Raw genomic sequence first — 22,141 nt, forward strand, 5'->3', positions numbered from 1 at the left:
AAGGACTGATATAGCTCAACAAAAGGAAGACAAATAACCCAACTTAAAAAAAATAAATGGGCAAAAGACCTGAATAGACACTTCTCCAAAGAGAATGTACAGAACATGAAAAAATGCTCAAAGTCATTGATTATCAGAGAGCTGCAAATTAAAACCACAGTGAGGTATCACCTCACACCTGTCAGAATGGCTACCATCAACAAATCAACAACTGATATGTGCTGGCGAGGATGCGGAGAAAAAGGAACCCTCGTGCACTGCTGGTGGGAATGCAGACTGGTGCAGCTACTATGGAAAACAGTATGGAGTTTCCTCAAAAAATTAAATATGGAGCTGCCATTTGACCCTGTGATCCCACTTCTAGGAATATATCCCAAGAAACCAGAAACACCCATCAGAAAGGATACATACATGCACCCCTATGTTCATAGCAACACAATTTACAATAGCTAAGGTCTGGAACAGCCCAAGTGCCCATCAGCAGGTGATGGATAAAAAGCCGTGGCACATCTACACCATGGGATACTATGCAGCAGTAACAATGAAGGATCTCTGACCTGGAGAGCATTATGCCGTGTGAAGCAAGTCAGTAAGAGAAAGACAAGTGTCACGTGATCTCCCTCATGTGTGGAATCTAATGAGTAAAAGAAACTGACAAATGCCCCAGAGGCACGGCGCCTGGAACAGAACGACAGCTCTCAGGGGCGGTGGGGGGAGCAGGTGACCAAGGATGTGCGTGCACACACACAGCCACAGGCACAGGCCACAGTGTGGTGAAGGCCTGGGGTGGGCGGGAGCTGGCAGAGGGGGGCAAAGGGAGGAAAGTGGGGAACATATGTGTTCTCTCAACAATAAAAAGATCGGCCTGATCAGGGAAGAGTCTAGCCGAGGACGTGGCCACCTGCCTTAAACGGCTTTCAGTTAAACAGTTTTCATTTCAGACCATCTTCTGTGGTTATTCTGGGTCTCTAGGTGGCACGGCCGCCACGCAGCCTCCCCGAGCTCGTCAGGTTGGCGTGGCCCCTCCCCGCACGGCTGTGGATGTGCCTTACATCCCCCTGTAGGACCGCTTAGGTGCGTTCGCACCAGCTCGCTTTGACATACTCTGATTTCAGTGAAAATGCCAGAATAATGAGGAAGTCCCTACTTCCCCCAAAGTCTCCTGACTCACTTCCCCGAATGCTTTCCAAATAACATGAACAAGTGTCTCCTTTTTGGGGGTGTCCCCTCACCCTTACAGCAGCTTTGAAACAAAGGGGTTCCTCTAACAGCTTTCAAAACCCAACCAAGAAGAAAGGCAGGGTCTGCTTTAGTTCTTGTTTTCCAGGGTAAACATTTCTGGGGAACTTGCTTCTTTTCAGAAAGACTTTTTTACGCCCTCCCACCTGCCGTTTGAAATCCAACAACCGCAAGATTTACTCCATCCCCCTTTTCTCGCTCTCCCTCACACACTCCCTCGTTCTTTTTAGCAGCAACAGACAGGCCGGCCATATTAGAGAGATGGAAATAAAGCTTCCTTAACGCTGTGTGTGTCCTTGTAGTACACCCGGGTATCCTATTTATTTTTTTGGCCCCTAACAATTCCTCCCGTGCAGCCCTCAGCCGCCCTCGCCCACCTCCCAGGGCTGCCAGGCTCTGGAAATGCACAGACATGCCTGGGTCCCGCGCCCTGCCTTCGGCCTCACGGGCCTCGGTCTCTTTTTCTCTCTGGGTAAGTCAGATTGCACACCGCGCGTCGCATGCTTAGGGGGTCCCCAGTGCAGCCGGAGGAGGCCCCCAGACCTGCCTCCCTCCCGTCCTGGGGAGGGGGTGTGGGGCCGGCGAGGCGGCTGGGGACTGCGCAGCGCTGGCTCAGAAGTGCTGAGTGTTGCTCAGGGCTGACAGGCGTCTGGGGAGGCAGTTTGTGTTTGGACAGCTTTGCAGTGGACCTGTGTGTGTGGAGGGGGAGCTCCATGTGCAGAGGCTGTGGGTGTTGGGAGCTGCTGCACAGGTGGGGTGCTGAGACTTAATGCTCCCTTCAGGGGTCCCCCTGGTGCCCCTGGCCCTTGGAATCTGGTGGATGATGATATTAGAAGAGACGGGGGGCAGTGGAGGGGGGGTGGGGCAGGCAGCAAGTTGAATCTGTCTGGCTTTCTGGAACCCAAACCACTGACGTTTTGAAACGTGTGTGTGTGTGTGTGTGTGTGTGTGTGTGTGTGTGTGTGTGGTGGGGGCGGGGGAGCTGGCTGAGGAACGGTCTCTGGGTGGGAGGAGGCTTGCTGCTCGGCACTGGGCCAGAGGGAGCAGAGGAGGGGTCAGGGGAAGGAATCAGGAGGAAAAAATAAAAAAATAAAAAAAGAAGGAAGCCACGGGCCAGTGAATTTGTGGCCCTTTAAGAACGGTCCAGCCCGGGTATGCGGACTGCCCTGTTCAGGGATCCAAGTGCTAATTTCCGATCAGACCACTCATGGACCTTCTGGTGGGAGGTGGGCTGGAGAGCTAGCGCTAGATTGCTTTACGGGAGTTTCATTCTCGCTCCTAAACGTCGCCGTTGCTGGTGCAGCGGCTGAGGTGCGCCCGGGCTGTCCCAGGAGCACTGCGCAGTGCCTCTCGCTGCCGGGCGCCTGTCTGGCCGGAGTGCTGGCCAGAGGCTCGCCCCGGAGCCCGCGCATGAGACCGTCCGCTCTGCCGAGTTACTAGACATCTCACCAGCAGAGCAGGAGTGTGTGGCGGTGCCAGAGATGAGCTGCGGAAGCCGATCTGGGCTCCAGGCCGCCTTGGTCATTTACTTCCTATCCGTAGACAGGGCACCGGATGGCTCTGTGCTCAGTCCCTTCCTGGGAGCCTGGGGAACACCTGCCGCCTGGGTTTCTGTGAGAGGATAAGCGAGCAGGTGCTCAGTACCAGGTGACCTTTATGGAAGCATTTCCTGTGCCCGGCGCTGCCCACCACGGTGGCCAGTGATCGGAGGAGTGAATGCTGTTGTCACCCTCGTGTTACAGTGAGGAAACAGGTACAGAGAAGTTAAGCCACGTGCCCACGGAGGTCACAGGACCAGGGTAAGGTCAGCTGAGACTTGAACACCTGAACTGTTGACCTCTGCTGCCCCCGGTGTTCAAGAAGCGTTACTGCTACATGAGCCTAATGGCCAAAGCATCTCAGCACAGGTCCAGCCTTGGAGTGAGGGCTCCCTGGGGAGTGAGGGCTCCTTGGGGAGGCCGCTGGAGAGCCTGTCTAGTGAGGAAAGGAGCGGCTCACGGCCAGGACGAGGTGGCTCAGGGGAAGATGGATTCTGGGGTGAAGAGGTCGGGCCTGGCTGTGGCAGGTGGTGGGAGGAAGCCGACACCTCTGCAAGCCTGGTGGAAGAGGAGGAGGGAGGAGACGCTGGCGTGGCTGAGGCGCTGTGGGAGGCCGCCGGCTCCCCGAGGTGGACAGCGGGGCTGGGGAGGCCGTGCAGCATCGCCCTCAGCGGGAGGGACGCTGTAAGTGACGAGAGAGGAGACGGCCAGGGGCTGCGTGTGGGGAGGACAGAGCTGGCAAAGCGGACGTGCCGGGCAGCCGCTGCCCACACGACAGAAGCACGTGAGACCAGTTTTCCGCCAGAAACGATCCACGCGGCTGGGCTTCCCTGGAGTTGCTCCTGACTTGGCTCTGCGGTCACTGGCGCGCTCACCAAAATCTGGGTGGTGCTAGGTGAAGCCCCCCGTGGAGTCTGGTCCCCGCTCAAGCCCCCCGCAGGTGTCTGCTGCTGGGGGGGGACCCCGACACGGCGGGCGGGACCGTGCCTTCCTTCCTCCTGCAGACGCCCGCGAGTGCCCACCGGGTGCCACATGGTGTCTGGGGCCAGGGATGCTGAGGCAAACAGGAATCGGCCCGGCCGGCGTGGCTCAGTGGTTGAGTGTCCACCTATGAACCTGGAGGTCACAGTTCAATTCCTGGTCAGGGCACATGCCCGATCCCCAGTAGGGGGCGTGCAGGAGGCAGCTGATCTGATTCTCCCTCTCCCTCTCCCTCTCCCTCTCCCTCTCCCTCTCCCTCTCCCTCTCCCTCTTCCTCTCCCTCTCCCTCTTCCTCTTCCTCTCCCTCTCCCTCTCCCTTCCTCTCTGAAATCATTAAAAACATATTTTTTTAAAAAACATCAGTTCCTCGGAGCCTCTGGAGGGACTTAGGCACAGGACAAATAATAGCAACCCAGCAGTGAAATGCTGTGACAACAGCAATAATAGTGATAAGAATAGCAGCTAACCCCTGGCCAGTGTGGCTCAGGGGATGGAGCCTTGGCCTGTGGACCAAGGGTCCCTGGTTCGATTCCAGTCAAGGGCACGTACCTTGGTTGCAGGCTCTCCCTGGCTTGGGCTTGGTTGGGGCTCATGCAGGAGGCAACCAATAAATGTGTTTCTCTCACACTGATGTTTCTCTCTAAAAGTCAATAGAAAAATATCCTTAGGTGAGGACTAAAAATGATAATAAAGGAAAGAAAAGAATAGCAGCTGACTGTGCGGGCGCTGCAGTGAGCTTCATACTGCGACTGAGCTAGCCTCCCAGCAGCGAAGGGTGGTGTTCTCCTATCGTCCCCATTTCCAGGCCACACGAGGCGCTGGCAGGTTAGCCACGCTGCCCAAGGCCAGCTGGGGGCACTGGAGCCCGCTCCGGCCCCTGTGCCATGCAGACTCCGTCCTGTGGCGGCGGCGGGCGGGGCTGAGTGTGGGCACAGGCAGTGGCGGGGCCGTCACCCAGGCGACGCCTTATCAGCTGGCATCTGCTGGGTACGTGGGAGGCCCCAGGTGCGGGAGGTGAACTCGCTTCCCAGCTTAGGCAAAGTCACGGGGGAAGGTGTGAAAGGGAAGCGTGAAGGAGGGCGGTGTTTCCAGGGAAGTCAGAGCCCGGTCCCTGGCGTGGAGGAAGCACGGGGCTGGCCGCTGGCAGAGGGCGCGGGCGCCGCGCAGCACCTGGACGTGGTCCAGGGCGCCAGGAGCCAGGGAAGGTCTGGGGTAATTGCCTCCTGGTTGCTGGGGAGGGACAGGTCTGAGGGGCAGGGACTGCCCCAGGAGACTGTGGGTCCAACGGTCAGGGAGGCAATGTCTCTGCTTAGACCGATCCTTCCTTCCTTCCTTCCTTCCTTCCTTCCTTCCTTCCTTCCTTCCTCCCTCCCTCCCTCCCTCCCTCCCTCTCTCTCTCTCTCTCTCTCTCTCTCTCTCTCTCTCTCTCTCTCTCTCTCTCTCTTCCTTAAATATACTAGAGGCCGGTGCACGGATTTGTGCACTGGTGGGGTCCCTCAGCCTGGCCTGTGCCCTCTCACAATCTGGTACCCCATAGGGGATGTTGGACTGCCACTTTCGGCCCGATCCCTGGGTATCAGGCTGAAACCGGCAGTCCGACATCCCCCGAGGGATGTAGCAGTGTGTGAAGCGGCAGGCGTCCTGGGAGGAGCCCGAGCTGGGACCGGGCGCCATGCTGCTCCAGCTCATCCTGGTCCAGCCCCGCTGTGCCTGCTGCCGCTGCTGCTCGGTAGCACTGCCATGGAGGCAGGAGAGTCTCAGCCGCCACAGCTGCGCTCACCAGCTGTGAGCCTGGCTTCTGGCTGATCGGCACACCCGCTGTGGGAGCACACTGACCACCGGGGGTAGCTCCTGTGTTGAATGTCTGCCCCCTGGTGGTCAGTGTGTGTCATAGGTACCTGTTGACCCGTCATCTGGTCATAAAGGTCACTTAGGTTTTTATATATATAGATAGATGTTTATTGATTTCTGAGAGAACGGGAGAGGGAGAGATAGAAACATCAATGATGAGAGGAGACCATTGATTGGCTGCCCCCTGCACGCCCCACACTACTGATCGAGCCCACAACCTGGGCCTGTGCCTGGACCAGGAGCCTCCTGATTCGCAGGTTGATGCTCAACCATGAGCACGCAGCCGGGCCTCTCTTTAACCAAAAAGAAAATAAACCAAGCTCCTCGCTTGCTGAGGCTGGAAGCCGGCACGGAGAGAAGTAACTAGCCTCTGCGGTGACTGTTTGGCGGGAGACAGGCACAGTTGTGTGTTTTGTGTGCTCTCTGGACGGGCCGGTGAGAACAGTGGGGGACAGGGCCGGGGGTGGGGGCAATGTGCTTGGAGGAAATGGGGAGCCCAGCACCAGGGAGGTTGGAACTGAGATCAGAAGCGACATGCTCACTGCCCCCAGTGAGCGTCATTTCCTTTCTGAGACTTGGAACTCAGGAGACCAGGCCCCGGACCTGGTCTCAAACAGACCACCGGCAGCACTGTGGGTGGCCCTGGAGGGAGGTCCCTGGAATAGACCCGCCCGCTCTGGGAGCTGCCCCGAGGGGCGCGCCTGCTGTGTAGACAGTGGGAGGTCAGGTCCCTGGGACCCCTGGAGAAACAGTCACCCCACCAGCCTCAGCCCCTCGGCCCTCGGTGGGGGGCCTGCGGCCTGGGTTCAAATCGAACTTTGCCACTTACTAACTCGGCTGTTCATGGGCCTGCCCTGTGCTTAGCTTTCTCCTCTGGAAGACGGAGGTGTCAGTGTGGTGAGGATTAAAGGGGTTGGGCAGGGCCTGGGACACAGTGGCAGGTCACTGCCTCCTCGCGGGCTTTGGCCGGGGACTCGCTCTCCCTGACGCACCGGCTTCACCAGCCCAGGGTTCTCCTACAGCTCCCACCGCATTGGGGCGGCTCCTGTGTGTCAGGAGGGCCTGCGGCCCCCGCCCCCTGAGGCCTCGCTGGTGGGTCCTGGACTAGGAGCCGGAACTGGCTCTGGCCCCAGCTCGCCCCATCCTCCGTGTCTCTCGCAGCGCCTCCCTTTCCCCGTTGGCAGGACAACAGGTTGGACCCCCATTCCTGAGGTTCCTCTGGGCTCCTCTGAGTTGGGACTTGGTGGTTGTCCTCTCTGGCCAGTGCTTTCCGCAGGACCCGCTGTCAGGGTTTGGGGGACGGACCTGTATTGTGCCTCTCTGTCTGCCCCTCCTGACAGCCCCTCACCTCGCGCTCTGCCCTCTTACATGGCAAGGTCCCGGCTCTTTGGGCGTCTAGGTGCTGCCTGGGGGCTCCAGCTCTCCTGGGCTGAGGTTGTGGCCTGGGGCAGGATGGGGGCCAGGGGTGGGCCAGCCAGACTGGCAGCCCCTGCTTCCTGGTGTCGCTTGGGGGCTCCTTTGATGTGGCAGGGGGTGGGGAGTGGGGGGCCTGGGACGGGGCTGGCCTTTCCAGGGAAGGTGCCAGCGAAGCAGGGAGCTTTTGGGAGGGTGGTGAGCTCAGGACGAGGCTGCCAGGCTCCTCTGCGCTCCCCGCCCCGTCTGCAGGGCGGGGGGGGGGGGGGGCGGGGGGGCGGGGGGGCGGGGGGGCGTGGTGGGCGCCCTCCCTGCCTGGAGCAAGCCAGCGCTTCCCTCCGGGCTATGAAGGGGGAGAGGGCCTGGGCTGTGTTCTCGGTGGGTCCGCCCAGCCGCCCAGCTCATGCCCCCTAGGCAGCCTGTCAGCGTGCCCCCCGGGCTTGCCTGGCAGGTGTCTGCTGAGCCCTCCGGCTGGGCTCCGTCCGGACCTCCTGGGCCAGCAGCTCGGAGCACCGCCTGGTCTTAGGTCCGCCTTGGGTCCTCTTGCTGAGGGTGGGTTGAGCCGAGGGCTGCAGCGGCTGCTGGGGGAGGGGGGGAAAGGCACAGCTTTGCACAACAGAGCAGCTTGGAAAACAGTCCCGAGGGGTCGTGCCCAAGGCGCCCTCTGCAGGGGACTGTCCGAAAGCCCTTCCTGTCTAGGGAAGCAGGGCTGAGAGCTCCCTTTGCCGGCAGACTGCGCTTTGTGCTCTGTACAGTTCATCTTCTTTAATTTTCCCAGCAACAGGAGCTGCGTTCCTCAGGGGCGGGGATGAGGCTTGGAGGGGAGGGACCTGCCCGGGTCTCGCAGAGGACTGAGGGCAGGAAGGCAGGGCGGGGATTGAACTCACATCTGGTCAGGTCTCCACGTCAGTGCAGCTCCCACAGAGACCCCTGCTCCCAGGGCCCTGCTCCCAGTCCCGTGGCTTCCTGACTCACCCCCAGGAATTCCACCCTAAGTCCTGTCTGGCCCATGGACCTGTGCCTCGGTCCCTGCCTGACCCTGGGGCCTCAGCCTCCCCGTCTGCCCCTTGGTCACTCTGCTCCTGGTGCCTCAGAGACAGGAAGCTCACTCCAGCTCCTGGGACCTTCCTGCCTCAGGACTGATCCCCTCAGCATGTCAAGCGGCTCCCTCCCTCCCTTCAGCCAGGGGCACCCACACGCCTCCGGGCAGCCTTCCCAACCACAGACAACCCCCACCTGGCTGCATTTCTTACACCTGTCACCTGTCTCACAGCCAAAGGCACAGTCCCACGTCCTTTCCTCCCGAGAGGACGAGCTCCACGCGGCGGCCACTGGGCCGGCCTCGCCCACAGTCTCCCAGGCTGGGCTCAGCGCACAGTGGGTGGTTTACCAACGTCGTAAAGGAGTGAGAGTGACTGACACTGAAGGGCACTGCTTGTCCTCAGGCTTTGGGGATGAGGTTTTGACAATATTGGCAAAGAACCTTAGAATTAAGGCCAGGGTTAGGCCCGACTGGCATGGCTCGGTGGTTGAGTGTCAGCCTATGAACCAGGAGGACATGGGTCGATTCCCAGTCGGGGCACATGCCCAGGTAGGGAGCAAACAGGAGGCTCTCTCATCATTAATGTTTTCCTCTCTCTCTCTCTCTCTCTCTCTCTCTCTCTCTCTTTCTCTCTCTCTCTCTCTCTTCCTTATTCTCTGAAATCAATAAAAAAATATATTTTTTAAAAGGCCAGGATTAGGGTGAGGCAAGTAGGGGCCTGGGGTGCAAAATGTCAGGAGGTGTTGTCTGACATGCTGGGGACACTTGGCTCAGCCCAAGGGCTCCCGCTCCACGGAGGTGGCTGGGAGTGGAGGAGAAGCGGGGAGACTGAGGCAGCACAAGGAAACTTTTCTCCAGGGTCTGCAGCTAGCAGAGCAGGCAGCACGGAGGGCCAAGAGCCAGGAGCAGGCGGCGGGCAGAGGGCTGCCTGCCCTGCCTGGGAAAGGTGTGGGCCCTTGTCTGTCCCTGGCTGACAGGGGATCTGGTTTCTCTACCCCAGCTTTGTGCTGCCCCCACTTTACACACAGGCCACATCTGTTACCCCTTTGGAGTTTTGCTTTCCCCACCCTCCCATGACCCCCTGACTACTTCAGCCATAAGGGACGCCTCTGCTGAGCTCTGCTCCCTCCCACCAGGTGCAGGAGGAGGGCCGCCTCCCAGGCCACTGCCACCAGGTGCAGGAGGCATGTCCCCTCTCAGCCCCACTCCCACCAGGTGCAGGAGGCGTGCCCCCTCCCGGCCCCACTCCCACCAGGTGCAGGAGGCATGCCTCCTCCCTGCCCCACTCCCACCAGGTGCAGGAGGCGTGCCCCCTCCCAGCCCGACTCCCACCAGGTGCAGTGGGCATGCCCCCTCCCAGCCCCACTCCCACCAGGTGCAGGAGGCATGTCCCCTTCCGGCCCCACTCCCACCAGGTGCAGGAGGCGTGCCCCCTCCCAGCCCCACTCCCACCAGGTGCAGGAGGCGTGCCCCCTCCCAGCCCCACTCCCACCAGGTGCAGGAGGCATGCCCCCTCCCAGCCCCACTCCCACCAGGTGCAGGAGGCATGTCCCCTTCTGGCCCCACTCCCACCAGGTGCAGGAGGCGTGCCCCCTCCCAGCCCCACTCCCACCAGGTGCAGGAGGCGTGCCCCCTCCCGGCCCCAATCCCACCAGGTGGCGGGCGTGCCCCTCCTGGCCCCATCAGCCAGAGCCCTCACCAGTGTGTGCTCTGCCCACAGTGCCGCCAGGGCGCAGCATGGAAGTCACGGTGCCCACCACCCTGAATGTGCTCAATGGCTCCGACGCCCGGCTGGCCTGCACCTTCAACTCCTGCTACACCGTGAACCACAAGCACTTCTCCCTGAACTGGACCTACCAGGAGTGCGGCAACTGCTCCGAGGAGATGGTGAGTCTGGTGGGTGTGGAGCCCCTGCCCTGCCTGGACCGGACCTGGGGCCGTCTGCTCGGGCGGAAGGTGTGCTGTCCTGCCGGCCCGGGGAGGGGTGGAGGTCTGGAGGTAAGGGCCTGTCTCCAAGTAAGAACGCTCGGGGGAGGCACCCGCTCGCCAGGGCTTGCCACCCCCTCAGCCTGCCCCTCGCCACCCCCAGTTCCTCCAGTTCCGCATGAAGATCATCAACCTGAAGCTGGAGCGCTTCCGGGACCGCGTGGAGTTCTCGGGGAACCCCAGCAAGTACGACGTGTCCGTGACGCTGCGGAACGTGCAGCCGGAGGACGAGGGCCTCTACAGCTGCTACATCCTGAACCCGCCCGACCGCCACCGCGGCCACGGCAGGATCCAGCTGCGGGTCCTCATGGAGGGTGAGCGGCGAGGGCAGGGAGCGGCGAGGGCGCGGGGCTGCAGGCCCCTGGCTGGTCCTGGCCGTTACTCTCGCCTGCTGCCCAGGGGAGGCCCCTGGGAGTCTGTCCTGCAGGGGCGCGCTGGGGAGCCACAGCTGAGGGTGGTCCCAGCACCTGCTCTCTTCCCTCCAGTCCTTAGAGACCTGGGAGCGTGACTCCGAGAGTCCTTATGATGCTGTCAATCAGGATCAGGATCTTCAGAATCCTTCTAGCAGCTTCCGCGAACTGGGACTTGATGTGTCTCAGGTCCAGGACGGAGCTCTAGCTGCAGCCGCTCCTTCACCCTCAGGAGGCCTTAGGGAGGAGCTGCTGTTTTATAAGCGCGGAGGCAGAGAGGCGGAGAGGAAGTCATCTGAGATCAGCTCTCCACAGATACAGCCAGGGCTCCCATGGGGTCTGCTTGACCTCCAAGTCCATGCCCTCCCCGCCGCCTCCTCCTGCGGCCCTGGGCTGTCAGGGCCCTGGGATCCGGGGGGGGGCTCAGAGGCCCATGGCCTGGGCGGATGAGGCTCTTCCTCCAGTTCTTCCCACGGAGGAGAGGAGCGCTGGGACGCCCGCACCTGGGAGCAGGGGCCAGAGGGCGGCTCCCTTGCAGCCCGGCCCTCAGCGTCTGTCTCCTGTTCTTCCCCAGAGCCGCCCGAGCGGGACTCCACGGTGGCCGTGGTCGTGGGCGCCTCGGTCGGAGGCTTCCTGGCCGTGGTCATCTTGGTGCTGATGGTTGTGAAGTGTGTGAGGAGGAAGAAGGAGCAGAAGCTGAGCACCGATGACCTGAAGACGGAGGAGGAGGGCAAGATGGACGGCGAGGGCCACGCTGAGGACGGTGCCAAGTAGCGGCGGCCGGCGGCCCCGCGCCCACCCCCGCCCCCGCTCTCCTGTGCAGTGTGCCCCCGCCTCGGTGTGCGCTTCTCTTGGGCCAGGCCCCAGGGCCGGCCTGCGCCTCCCAACCCCTCACTGTCCCCCCACTGCACCAGTCACCCACCTCTCTCATGGGAGAAGCCCGCCGTGGAGTACGGGATGTGAGGGCCCTGGAGGAGGGAGAAGGGGTCCCGCTGCCCCTGAGAGGAGGGGAGGCCGTGTGAGCGCCCAGCGGGCAGGGGGGAGTGGAGGAGGGGTCCAGCAGCCTGCCTGCTCTCACGGGACTCATCTGGGGGCAGCTTCAGAGGCACCTGTGGGTGGCGGGGCTTCCCTGAGCTGCGTGCTCCTGCGGGCAGCCCTGCAGGCTGGGTGCTGATGGGCTCCTGGAGACCGGGGTGGGCACGAGCAAGGGCATCGAAGGGAAGCCGAGATGGAGGCGAGTGGAGACTCCGGTCCGGGCGCCCAGCTCCGCCCTCTCCTCCGTGGATGAACTCTGAAACCGGTGGTTTCTGTTGGCTGTGATGCTGGGGGTTTTGGTGAGAACAGTACGGAAGGGCCAGGAGCTGGTCACGGTCAGTCACGGTCACGGGCGGGCGTGTGCTCCAGGTGGTGGTCATTTCCTGCCACCAGAGTGCCCACCAGCAGGAGGCACATGTCAGTGAGCGGAGGGATGGGGAGGGGGCGCCAGTGAGCTGGGCCCAGGGCGCAGGGTGAGGGACCGGCCTCACAGCCCATCCCAGGCCCCCAGCAGTTTTCCTCGGCTCCACTGGAGCGCGAAGGGAAGGCCTGAGGGAGGCATGAGGGGAGCCCGTGGCCGTGGCCGTGTCCGGTCTAGAGCTGGGCTACACCCCCGCCGTGACTCTCTGGGGAAGAAGGGGCGTTTGTGGGAGCCGATCGCCCTCACGTCACGCACATTGAGGGGAATCTCAGGAGAGGGAGGCGCGGTGAGAGGCCTTGGGAGACCCCCAGAGGCCAACGAGCCACATCACTCCTACTGCACACGGGGAAACCGAGGCTCAGGGGGACAGAGTGAGGGCCCGGGCACCTCCTCTGGCCGTCAGCCTACAGTTTGAATGAACAGCCATAGTTGTCCTGGCGGGAGAGGAGGGGAGGGGATGCCCTGCTCCTCCCCTGAGTGGGGATGCCCACGGCGGGGGTGGGGTGTGGGAATGAGGACAGAGCTGCAGGCATGCCCCTCCCCTGCCCCAGGTGGGCCTCCTCCTGGGGTCCGGGGGGGGGGGGGGGAGGGCAGGTCCTGCGCAGACTCAGGGAGGCAGAGCTCAGGGCGGGAAGGAGCCTGGGGGAGGGGTGGGGACAGGACAGTGACAGTCTCAGGGACCGCTCTCTGCCTTTGCCCGTCAGATGGCCAATCAGGGGAGTGAGCATCTGGGAGGCTCAGTGTAATTCACTTCCATTTAACATCTGTTTACTGAGTATTTGCCGTGTGCCAGGCCTGTGTAGGTGCTGGTGTTGTACACAAAGCCATACGGAGCTGGGAACCGCCAGGCCAGCACGGGGTGGGGGTGGGGGGCAAGATTAATTGTTGTGGTGCATCTAATTCCATTTGTGCAGCCGCTGCTGCCAGGGCTGGAGTTAGGGAAGAAGGAAGAGAGTCCAGGGAAGGGGGCTGGGGGCCAGGCACAGGGCGTGTGGGCCACCAGCTCGGTGCGTCCTGGGTGGGGTGGGTCCAGCCCACCAGGAAATTCTAACTCTTCTGCTCAGTACCTAACTGCCAATCAACACACTGCCAACGGGGTGGCTAAGCCACCAGAAGGCCCGGGGCAGGCGGCATGGCCCATCTTTCAAGCCAACCAGCCGAGAGGGCAGAGGTGGGTGGGCGCCTGGTGCCGCTGGGACCGGGGGTGGTGGGATGCTTCTTCAGTCCGCAGATGTCGCTTTTTGCCACCTCTCAAGGCCCCTCTCCTGGATGAGTGAGGATCTGTGCTGGGCCAGGACTTCCCCTTTTCCAGGACTCATCACATTCCGGAGAACGATTGTCAGATTCCCGGGGGTTATTCTAAGAAATCCCAACTCCCCATAAGTAGCCTAAGATGTCTGGGGGCCCAGGGAGGGCAAGTCTTCTCCATGGCCTCAGGGCCAAGCAGAGGGGGATGGGCCGGAACCGCCTTTGCCCCAGGCGCACACCCTGATACGCACTTTATCCTCCAGCCCTTAGGACCCCCTCCAGGACTCTCCCAGAGCCGCCTCCGGCACTGAGGTTGGGGACAAGCTAGCTCCTGTGAGTGGAGGTGGGAACGTGAGCCCCCCGCCCCCCCCCCCCCCCCCCCGCCTGCTCTCCCCCTTGCTTTCCTTCAGACCAGCGAGAGGTTGCTTCCTCTGCTCTGTGGGCCCCAGGCCCCCTGTGGCTGCATGTCCCCTCCCTGCGAGCTGCTGGGGTTAGCCTGCTGGTTTCTCCACTGCCCCCTTTCCTGCTCTCCGAACCCCCAACTGTCTCTTCTCCCTAATGAAGGGCCCTCATAAGGAGAGAAGGGCTGGCCGACCGGGACTTAGCTTAAAGAACCAAGCACAATCATTCCGGACTGACACTCCTCTCGGGGCCTTGGAACTGGCTTTGGATGTATCCGCTGCCCTAGGTGTGGACTGATCCCACCCGCTCTCCATCGGTCACCAGGGGAGGGCTGGGCCGCAGTGCTTCCGAGGCCAGGGCAAGCAGATGGACAATCGCAAATGCCGGCCATGTCCAAAGGACAGCCCTGGCCACGGGAGTGGCCGGGGCAGTTGGAACGGGTGATGAATCAAGAAATTTTCCTTCCTGCTTCTGTTCTAAGGACAGACAGCCGCGTCTCCTGCTGTGCCTCTCGCGGACGTCTTCTTTATTAAAGCCTGCTGATGCATTTACAGTCTCTATAGGTGTAGGCATATTATATAGACAAATACACAGATCACACCTCTCACTACGTCCACCCCAAAAGCAACGCTGGGGAGGGAAACAATCATTTCTCAGTGTTTTGAGTTAATTCACGAAAGGCAAGTGATGGAAGGCGTTTCCTGCTCTTTGCGCACTTGGAGGGGAAAACTCAACTACTGATGCACTTCAAGGTTCCACGGGCCAGCCGTGGGTGGGGTGGTGGCGAGCAGCTCACACGGTGCCCTGTGGCCTGGCCGTGCGGCGTGTCTGCTTTTCGGAGCAGCCTGAGTCCGGCAGCTCGTCCTCTTGGTTGGATCGATTGCGACAATAAACAGATTGTCTTCCCTGAACCTCCCGTGAGCGTGGCTCTTTTTCTGGGAGGGCGGGGCCGGGCATGTGGAGGCTTTGCCAGGATCCCCACAGAGACCTTGGGCCGCTTTCCTGGTCCCGCTGCTGCCATTGCCCCATCCCATCCGGACACAGCTAGCTCGAGGCTACTCCTACTGCCCTGACGGGGCGTCGCTCCTGCCCCCTTGCCTCCCCTGCGCCGCCACTTCTCCGTGGGCTCTCGGTTATTCCTGGGACGACGACCATCTTTCACGCCCCCCCCACGGCTGCCTGTGCACTGATGCGTCTGTTCTTTCTGAGCAGAGGGGTCACCTTTCCCGCCTCCGCTTGCAGAGCCTCTTTTGCTTGCTCTGGACTCAGGGAAGATAGAGGACAGCTGGTCAGAGTCTGCCCCGTGCAGCTCCACAAGCAAGCGTGGCGGGGGGTGGCCGGGGGGGTGGGGGTGGGGGGAGTTATGTCCCAGCCGCCGCCCTACCCTGCTTATGTGCTGCTGGGCCAGCCCCCAGCTCAGGGCCAGAGTCAACCCTGGTGCCACTATTGCAGACGCACTCAGTCTTTTTCTCTCTTGGTCCCTGTTCTTATAGCTCTTTGCACTTTCTCTTTCACCCCCCCCCCCCCACACACACACACACACTTGCCAGATGAGAAAAATCGCAACTCTGCAGGGTAAGGTAGTGCTGACGGGGTCGGTTCCTGCATTTCTGCTGTTCACTGTCACCTCTGAGAGGCCTTGGCCAGTGGCTAGCGGCGGGTGCATTCTAGAACATTCCAGGAGGACCTGACATGGAGAGTCCTGATGCTGTGAGGGTTACTGCTCCGGCCGACAGAGAGGCCAGGAAGGAAGTGGCAGGTTCAACAGCGGTGGCCGGTCTCTGACGGAGCCACGGTTACCTTGGTGTAAAAAGGCGTCTGGCCCAGCCGCCGTGGCTCAGCGGTTGAGCGTTGACCTATGAACCCAGGGGGTCACGGTTTGATCCCAGTCAGGGCACATGCTGATCAATGATTCTCATCATTGATGTTTCTATTTCTCTCTTCCTCTCCCTCAATAAAATATATATTTTTTAAAAATTAAAAATAAATAAAAGGTGTCTGCCCTCTGGAGCCACCAAAAATGGGCTGTCAAGACAGGGTGCTTTTCTGCTGAGCAGACAGGGAAACTGAGGCTGGGGACGAGGCCTGAGCCGCAGAGCACTGGGCTTCTTGCCGGTGCTCCTGGGGTAGAGGCAGCATCTTTTCATCCTGGGGCTTGGCCCCCAGGACACTTGGGAGGACACTTTGGCGCTGGGCTGGCTTCCAGGGGGACTGGCTTCGGCTCAGGCTTGGCCCCTAAATCAATGTTCTTGGGTCCAGCCTGCTTGGGGCCTGGAGGAGGAGTTCTGGCTGCAGAACCCGCTGCCTGGTCGGGGAAGGGCTAGCTCCACTCTAGGGCTCAGCATTCACTGGTCACCGGCTGTCTGTGTCCCCCAGCTGAGGTGGGGGTGCCTGGACAAGCGCCTCCCAATTCCACTGCTCCTTCGTGGCCCCCTGGCGCCCCCTGCAGGCTCAGCAGGGCCTCCCAAGCACTGCCGGCTGCATGGACCTGGAGCCTGCACTCCTGGGCTCTCAGGGTCCCTGGGCTCTCAGGGCGTGAGGCCGACGCCCACTCCCGGTGGGAAAGGAGATCTTTATAACCTCAGAGTCAGAGGAACCCCAGGGACCACCTGGCCCGCCTCCTGATCTTCCTGAAGGGAACACAGGCTAGGACAGGAAGTGACCTGCTCACAGCCACGTGATGAGTCAAGGACAAAGACAGGCTCTCCTATCAGGCTCCAGAGCAGCTCTTCTCCCACAGCCCACACTCGTCTGGGCCTAGCACACGCTCAGTGCACTCCAGCCCTGGCACCTGCTCCCCCGCCCCCCCGCCCCAGCAGGGCCTGAGTTTAACTAGAAGAACCCCCACGCCGCCTGCAAGGGCTGCTTTTAAAGGTGAGGTGCAGAGAGAGAGAGAGTGGTCCTCCCAAGCTCACACAGCTGGCCACTGAGAGCCTGGACAGACGCATTGCTGCCCAGGCAGGGGCCTTCGCCAGGCTGACCTGATGGCCACGGGCGGGAGACCCCCGTCTGTGAGCTCCCGTTCCGGTCCCATTCCCAGGTCTGACAGGGTTGGTCTGTACCGGGTCCCTCTTTAGGGCATTGTTTTCCTCCCATCTGGTGGGGGGGAGGGGGAGTGACTAAAAGTCTTCAGGTGGTCTGGCCGGCGTGGCTCAGGGGGTGAGCATTGACCTATGAACCAGGAGGTCATGGCTTGATCCCAGGTCAAGGCACAGGCCCGGGTTGCGGGCTCCGTCCCCAGTGGGGGACGTGCAGGAGGCAGCGGATCCATGATTTTCTCTCATCATTGATGTTTCTATCTCTCTCTTTCTCTCCCTGCCTCTCTGAAATAATAAAAATATATTAAAAAAACAACAACCTTCAGGTGAGAGGAGGCAGGGCAGCGCCCGCTGGGATGTGAGCTGGGCAGCTGGATGCAGAGGCAGGAGCCCCCCAGGCCCCGCCTTCCTCTGCTGACATGCTGGGGGCACAGACAGGCCCTGCTGGCAGACTCTGCAGGAACCCTCTCAGGGCGCCTGTGGCCTTGCCTCCCAGACCACTCACCACACCCGAAGCCGCTGGTTCCGGACAGGCCCGGCCGCCTGCGGCTGCTGATGTCAGGGCGCTGCCACCTCCGGGACAGGCTCGGCTGCCCAGGGGTAAAAGCCCAGAGGGCTGTGGGGAAGGCAGCCCAGCTGAGAACCACATCTGGACTTGGCATGTGGATTTGGTCCTAAACAGATTAGCCTTGCCGGGAGCCACCCACTGCAGGGCTCAGAGGACTTGGCTAGAAAAGGGGAAAAGACGTGATGGTGATGGACGTGGTGGGAGGAGATGAGGTGGGCGTGGGGGTGGGAGCTTGGAAAAGCAGCTTTTCCTTTTCTCTGGCAGCAATGACCTTGAGCGCCCAGGGGGTGTCAGGGGAGAGCGGCAGTGGACACTGGACACCCATCTTGGCTACTTGGGGTTCCGTGGACAGGCAAAGTCACCTTTATCCCAACCACAGCTGCCTCTGCTTCTCCACGGCACCAGGCTCCCCACGACCCGGTGGCCCAGGGACGGGACTGTTTGCCTCCATAGCCTGAGTTGCTCCTGTGGGCAGATGGGCAGATCCAGAGGGGGTGTCCCACCCGGAGGGGAAGCGGGACCAGAGCTGGGGGCCAGTGCGGGCTGGGGCTGCAGCCGCGGGCAGAGGGCTTCGCCTGTCCCGTGGCGCCAAGGGGAGACGTTAGGGCTGGCCGGCAGACACATATTGATCGGATGAAGTCTGAGCATTGCAGAGCGCTGCTCCCCTGCAGTGATGAACCCGTTCTGGAAGGCGTGCAAGCGTGGCGTGGGGTGCTGACGAGAGGACACCCAGGCCAGAGCTTACTGAGAGCGGCCCTTGCAGCTCCCGTCTCAGGATTAAAACGACAGCAGGGGATTCACTCTCGTTTGCCCAAAGGTGACTATGGCACATGCAGAGGCCAGCTCCTGCCCCTACCTTCCTACCCAGTCCTGCTCCCCCCCAGGCGGCCTCTTACACTCAGGCCCCTTCACCCTCTCCATCTTTACCCAGTGGGGTGAGAAGTGGAGAGCCCCATTCAGTGAGAAACCGGCAGGGAGAGGGTAGAAACGAGAAGCTTTGCCCCCTGGGAACTTCTTTCCAAAATCAGGGCCCCTCTAACTTTCGTCCTTGGCCCTCCAGCCAGGGCCTCGCGTCCCAGGCCTTCAGGCAAGACTGCAAAGGGGGACAGGCTTGGCCTCCCTTCACCCTCCCAACCCCTGCCCCATAGCAAGGCTGATGCTGTGGGCAGGGCTGTGGGGTGGGCTTGTGTCCCCCTGAAAGGGCCTGGAGGGTGTGGGAGGAAAGAGAGGGGGCAAATAGTAAGAGAAGCTGTCGTTAATGCGCGCTGGGGCCGAGAGAGGATTCTATGTGTGTCAGTGGATGGTGCTCAGGGCACCTTCCCACGCGTGCTTCTCTCCTCACCTCACCCACCGGGCGCCCCAGGTCCTGCGCTGCTGAGTATGTGTGTGCGTGTGTGTGTGTGTGTGTGTGTGCGTGTGTGTGTGTGTGCGTGTGTGCGTGTGTGTGTGTGTGTGTGCGTGTGTGTGTGTGTGTGTGTGCGTGTGTGTGTGTGCGTGTGTGTGTGGGCGCGCAGCGCAGCGGGACGGCCAGGTGCTGTGTGTGCAGGGGGTATGGCTAGAGGGCAGCAGAGGACTCCTCTGCGGGGGGGGGGGGGGGGGGGGGGCGGGGAGGGCCAGCCTCAGAATGACTGTGGTGACAGGGCAAGGGTGAGTGTTTGGAAGCAGAGGCGCGGCCTCTCAGGAGGCCCCTGAGGTCCCACCTGGCCCTCCTCGGCCCCACAGCTCCACGAACAGCTCTGACCTCTGGAGCCCTGCTCCTCGCTCAGCGCCTGCTGGCTGGCTGTCTCCCTGTCCCTCCCCGTCCTCCTCGGCTGCAGGCCATGCCGCCTCCAACTCCTTTTTAAAAAAAAATGTATTTATTTTTGTTAATCCTCACCCGAGGATATTTTTCCATTGGTTTTTAGAGAGAGTGGAAGAGAGAGACAGAGAGAAACATCAATGTGAGAGGAACGCATCCTGCACGAGCCCGACCAGGGCCCAGGCCAGGGGTGGAGCCTGCAACCAAGATACATGCCCTTGACTGGAATCAGACCCGGGACCTTTTGGTCTGCAGCCTGGCGCTCTCTCCACTGAGCCACACTGGCTAGGGCCATGCTCCAACTTCTCCAAGGCACCCTGCCCTCCAGGGAGGCTCTCCCTGGCCCCTGCTTCATTCTCCCAGACTCCCTCCCTCCCCATCTCCTCCCCCCACCACATCTCCTCTCCCACTCCACCCCTCCCTCTACCCTCACTTTGCAAGACACAGCTCTGCACTAGGTTCACAGGGACAGGGCCAGCGCCCAGGAGTCTGCCTGGCCCTGTGCACCCGCTGACACTCTGGTTGGGACCCGGCCTTGGTTCCAGGAGGACATCTGGCCCTTTAGCTAACCAGGCGGTTGGGTGGGCAGCCACCTGACCACAGCCTCCTCAAGGCCTCCAGCCCTCACTCCCTGGGCCCTCCTCCTTTGCAGGAGGCGAGAGGTGAGGGCTGCTTGGGGTGAGGGTAAGCCCCTGCCCTAGGACTTCCCATCCCAACCGACGTGGCCACAGTAAGGAACCAGACTCACCGTCTCAGCTGCAGGGAGGGAGCAGCGCCTGCTCCTGGAGTGGGCACACGCCCCTCTCAGCTCGGCTCGGGCCATCCAGTGAGCAGCTCCCTGGCTAGGACATTCCTGCTCCCTCCTCCCTCTGCCCGCAGCCTCCCAATGAGCTCATCTGCCCAGGGCTCCCCACCCCCTGGCCTGAAAGGATGTTGGACAGAAAACAGAAGAGGAGAGAGGGGTGGAGGAGGGACCTGCACTCCTGCCTGTGCTCAGCGCCCTTAGAAGGCGGGGAGAGGTGGGGAGGGCCGAGGAGGAGGAACTTCTCTTTAACCCCACTCGCTGCTGGGAGGGCGGCCGGAGCAGTGGGCAGGGTGGCCAGGGCCAGTCCCTGCCGGGCGGGTTGGTACAGGCTGGCCTGTCCAAGCCCTCAAGCTGCCCAACTTCAGGAGCCGCAGAGCCTGTGGGGGGCGGGCGGGCGCTCTGAGCTGGAGGGAAACAGTGGTGAGTAGGGAAGGGCAGGGAATAGACCTGGGGCACTAGAAGGAGACCCCAAATTAGTCCAGGCGGCTCGCACAGTATCCACCTGCAGGCGGAAGGACCGGGGGGCATGGAACTAAGTGAGTGCACGCAGAGACCTCACTTCCTGCCGTCCCCGTCCTGCGTGGGGGACCTGCTTCCAGCCGAGGGTGCAGAGGGGAGCGCTCCCGCCCATCCTCAAGGCTGAGGCGGGGGTGGGGGAGGGGGCTCCCTGCAGAGCCCGTGTCCTCCGCCTGGAAGAGCCGACTCAGCCTTCACCTGCAGTGCCCGCGGGGGATGGGAGCCCTAGGCTTGTGGGGAGGAGGGGGAGGTAGGCAAGGGCACGGGCCCTAGGGGAGCCCAGGGGAGGAAGCTCGCAGCCCGGCCCTAGGTACGAAGGAGGGACTCCTCTCAAAATAGCTCTGGAAACCTCCCCAGCGCTCCCTCCCCTCCTCCCTGCTGGGGGCTTGGCTGTCTTTCTGGGAACTGCCAGGGGAGGGACCCTCCCCGGGAGAAGGTGGGACTGTCCCCAGGGTGAGTGCCTTCCTGGGAGCATCCCCCGGGCCAGGCGCTGAGCTCCGCCCCATTCCTGCTGGTCCCACTGCCCACCACACACACCCTCTCACCTGCTCTCCCCTCGTTCCAACCCAGCTCCTTGGTGGGCAGGAGCCGGGCCCCCTGGTCTGGGACAGGGCTGCTGGGCTAATTGCTGCGAAGAATGGACATGGCCCCCGGCCCCAAGAAAACCTCCTTCCCCTTGAATGTAGGCCCTCTCTCCTCCAGCCTGAGCCCCACAGCTCCTGGGCGTGGACCCCTCCACATCCTTGAAAACATGCCTCTCAGGCTATTTCTGAGCTGGTTCCCCTGAGACCTGGGCTGCACTATCCCATCACCAAGAATCAAGCTGGTCCGGGAGCAGCTGGGGGCTGTGTCCAAGTCAGCATTCCCACCCACAAGGGACTTCAGTAGAAGGAGGGAAAGGGGGCAAGGCGCCCCAACGTTCCTTCCCACCCCGACGCTGGGAGGGCTCCCCAAAGGTGGGAGAGAAGGAACACCGACCTCTTGTTGCCCCCTCCCCTGGCACCCCCTCCCCTGGCACCCCCTCCCCGGCACCCTCAGGAGGATCCTCCACGCTTGCCCAATGGACAGGTGTTTTGAGAAATTTTGAGGAGAGTGCTCTATAAATGTGAAAATTCTCTAACTGCTAGCTAAGACTTGGAAACAGCCTAAGTGCCCATCAGCAGATGAGTGGATTAAAAAGCTGTGGTACATCTACACAATGGAATACTACGCTGCTGTAAACAAGAAGGATCTACTACCATTTGCAGCAGCATGGAGGGGCCCGGCGAGCATTATGCTGAGGGAAATAAGCCAGTCAAAGGCAAGTATCCCATGATCTCAGTCACATGTGGAATCTAATGAACCCAATAAACTGATGACCAAGAACAGACCCAGAGCCACAGACGCATGCAGAGACTGTTGAACCTCAGAGGGAAGGCAGGGGAGGGTGGGAAGAGCTCAGCCAATGAACCTGTGTGCATAGGTGACCGCCCGTGGACACAGACAATGGGCTGGGGAGGGTGGGGGGTCGGTGCAGGGGTTGGGAGCGGCTGGATGAGGCTAATGGGGGAAAGGAGGGCCTGTGTAATGCTTTCAACAGTAAAGATTAAAAAACACACACAAATAAATAAAAATTCCCCAGCTGCTAATGCGTTTCCCAAGCATCTCCCCCACCGTGGTGGCCCCTGATGGAGCTGGAGGCTGGGGAGTGAAGCAGACAGCAGGGGTGGTCTAGGCTGTAAGAGCCGTAAGAGCCGCCGCCCCGTGCCCTGACACGCTGGGCCTGTTTCTTCATCTGTGAGGCGTGTGTGTGGGTTTCCCAAGAAGTGGTGCTGAGAACTGGTTAACGGTGAGGCAGCAGGGGCGGTGGG

The 22,141-nt window shown here is 61.4% G+C and overlaps 1 protein-coding gene across 1 annotated transcript; it reads left to right on the forward strand.

Moving 5' to 3' along the window:
* Positions 1-1,449: 1,449 nt before the first annotated feature.
* Positions 1,450-12,471, forward strand: SCN2B (sodium voltage-gated channel beta subunit 2). The gene is made up of 4 exons (XM_036324165.1): positions 1,450-1,711; positions 9,785-9,951; positions 10,154-10,364; positions 11,035-12,471. Exons 1-4 carry the CDS (start codon positions 1,642-1,644, stop codon positions 11,232-11,234), a joined length of 648 nt encoding a protein of 215 aa, XP_036180058.1. The 5' UTR covers positions 1,450-1,641; the 3' UTR covers positions 11,235-12,471.
* Positions 12,472-22,141: the final 9,670 nt, after the last annotated feature.

Source organism: Myotis myotis, unplaced genomic scaffold (assembly GCF_014108235.1).
Source record: "Myotis myotis isolate mMyoMyo1 unplaced genomic scaffold, mMyoMyo1.p scaffold_m19_p_10, whole genome shotgun sequence".
Taxonomy (NCBI): Eukaryota; Metazoa; Chordata; class Mammalia; order Chiroptera; family Vespertilionidae; genus Myotis; species Myotis myotis.

Coding starts and splice junctions, on each gene's coding strand:
- SCN2B (XM_036324165.1), top strand. CDS start 1,642: ATGCACAGACATGCCTGGGTCCCGCGCCCTGCCTTCGGCCTCACGGGC. Junction 1,712..9,784: donor CGGTCTCTTTTTCTCTCTGG/GTAAGTCAGATT, acceptor CTCTGCCCACAG/TGCCGCCAGGGCGCAGCATG. Junction 9,952..10,153: donor GCAACTGCTCCGAGGAGATG/GTGAGTCTGGTG, acceptor CGCCACCCCCAG/TTCCTCCAGTTCCGCATGAA.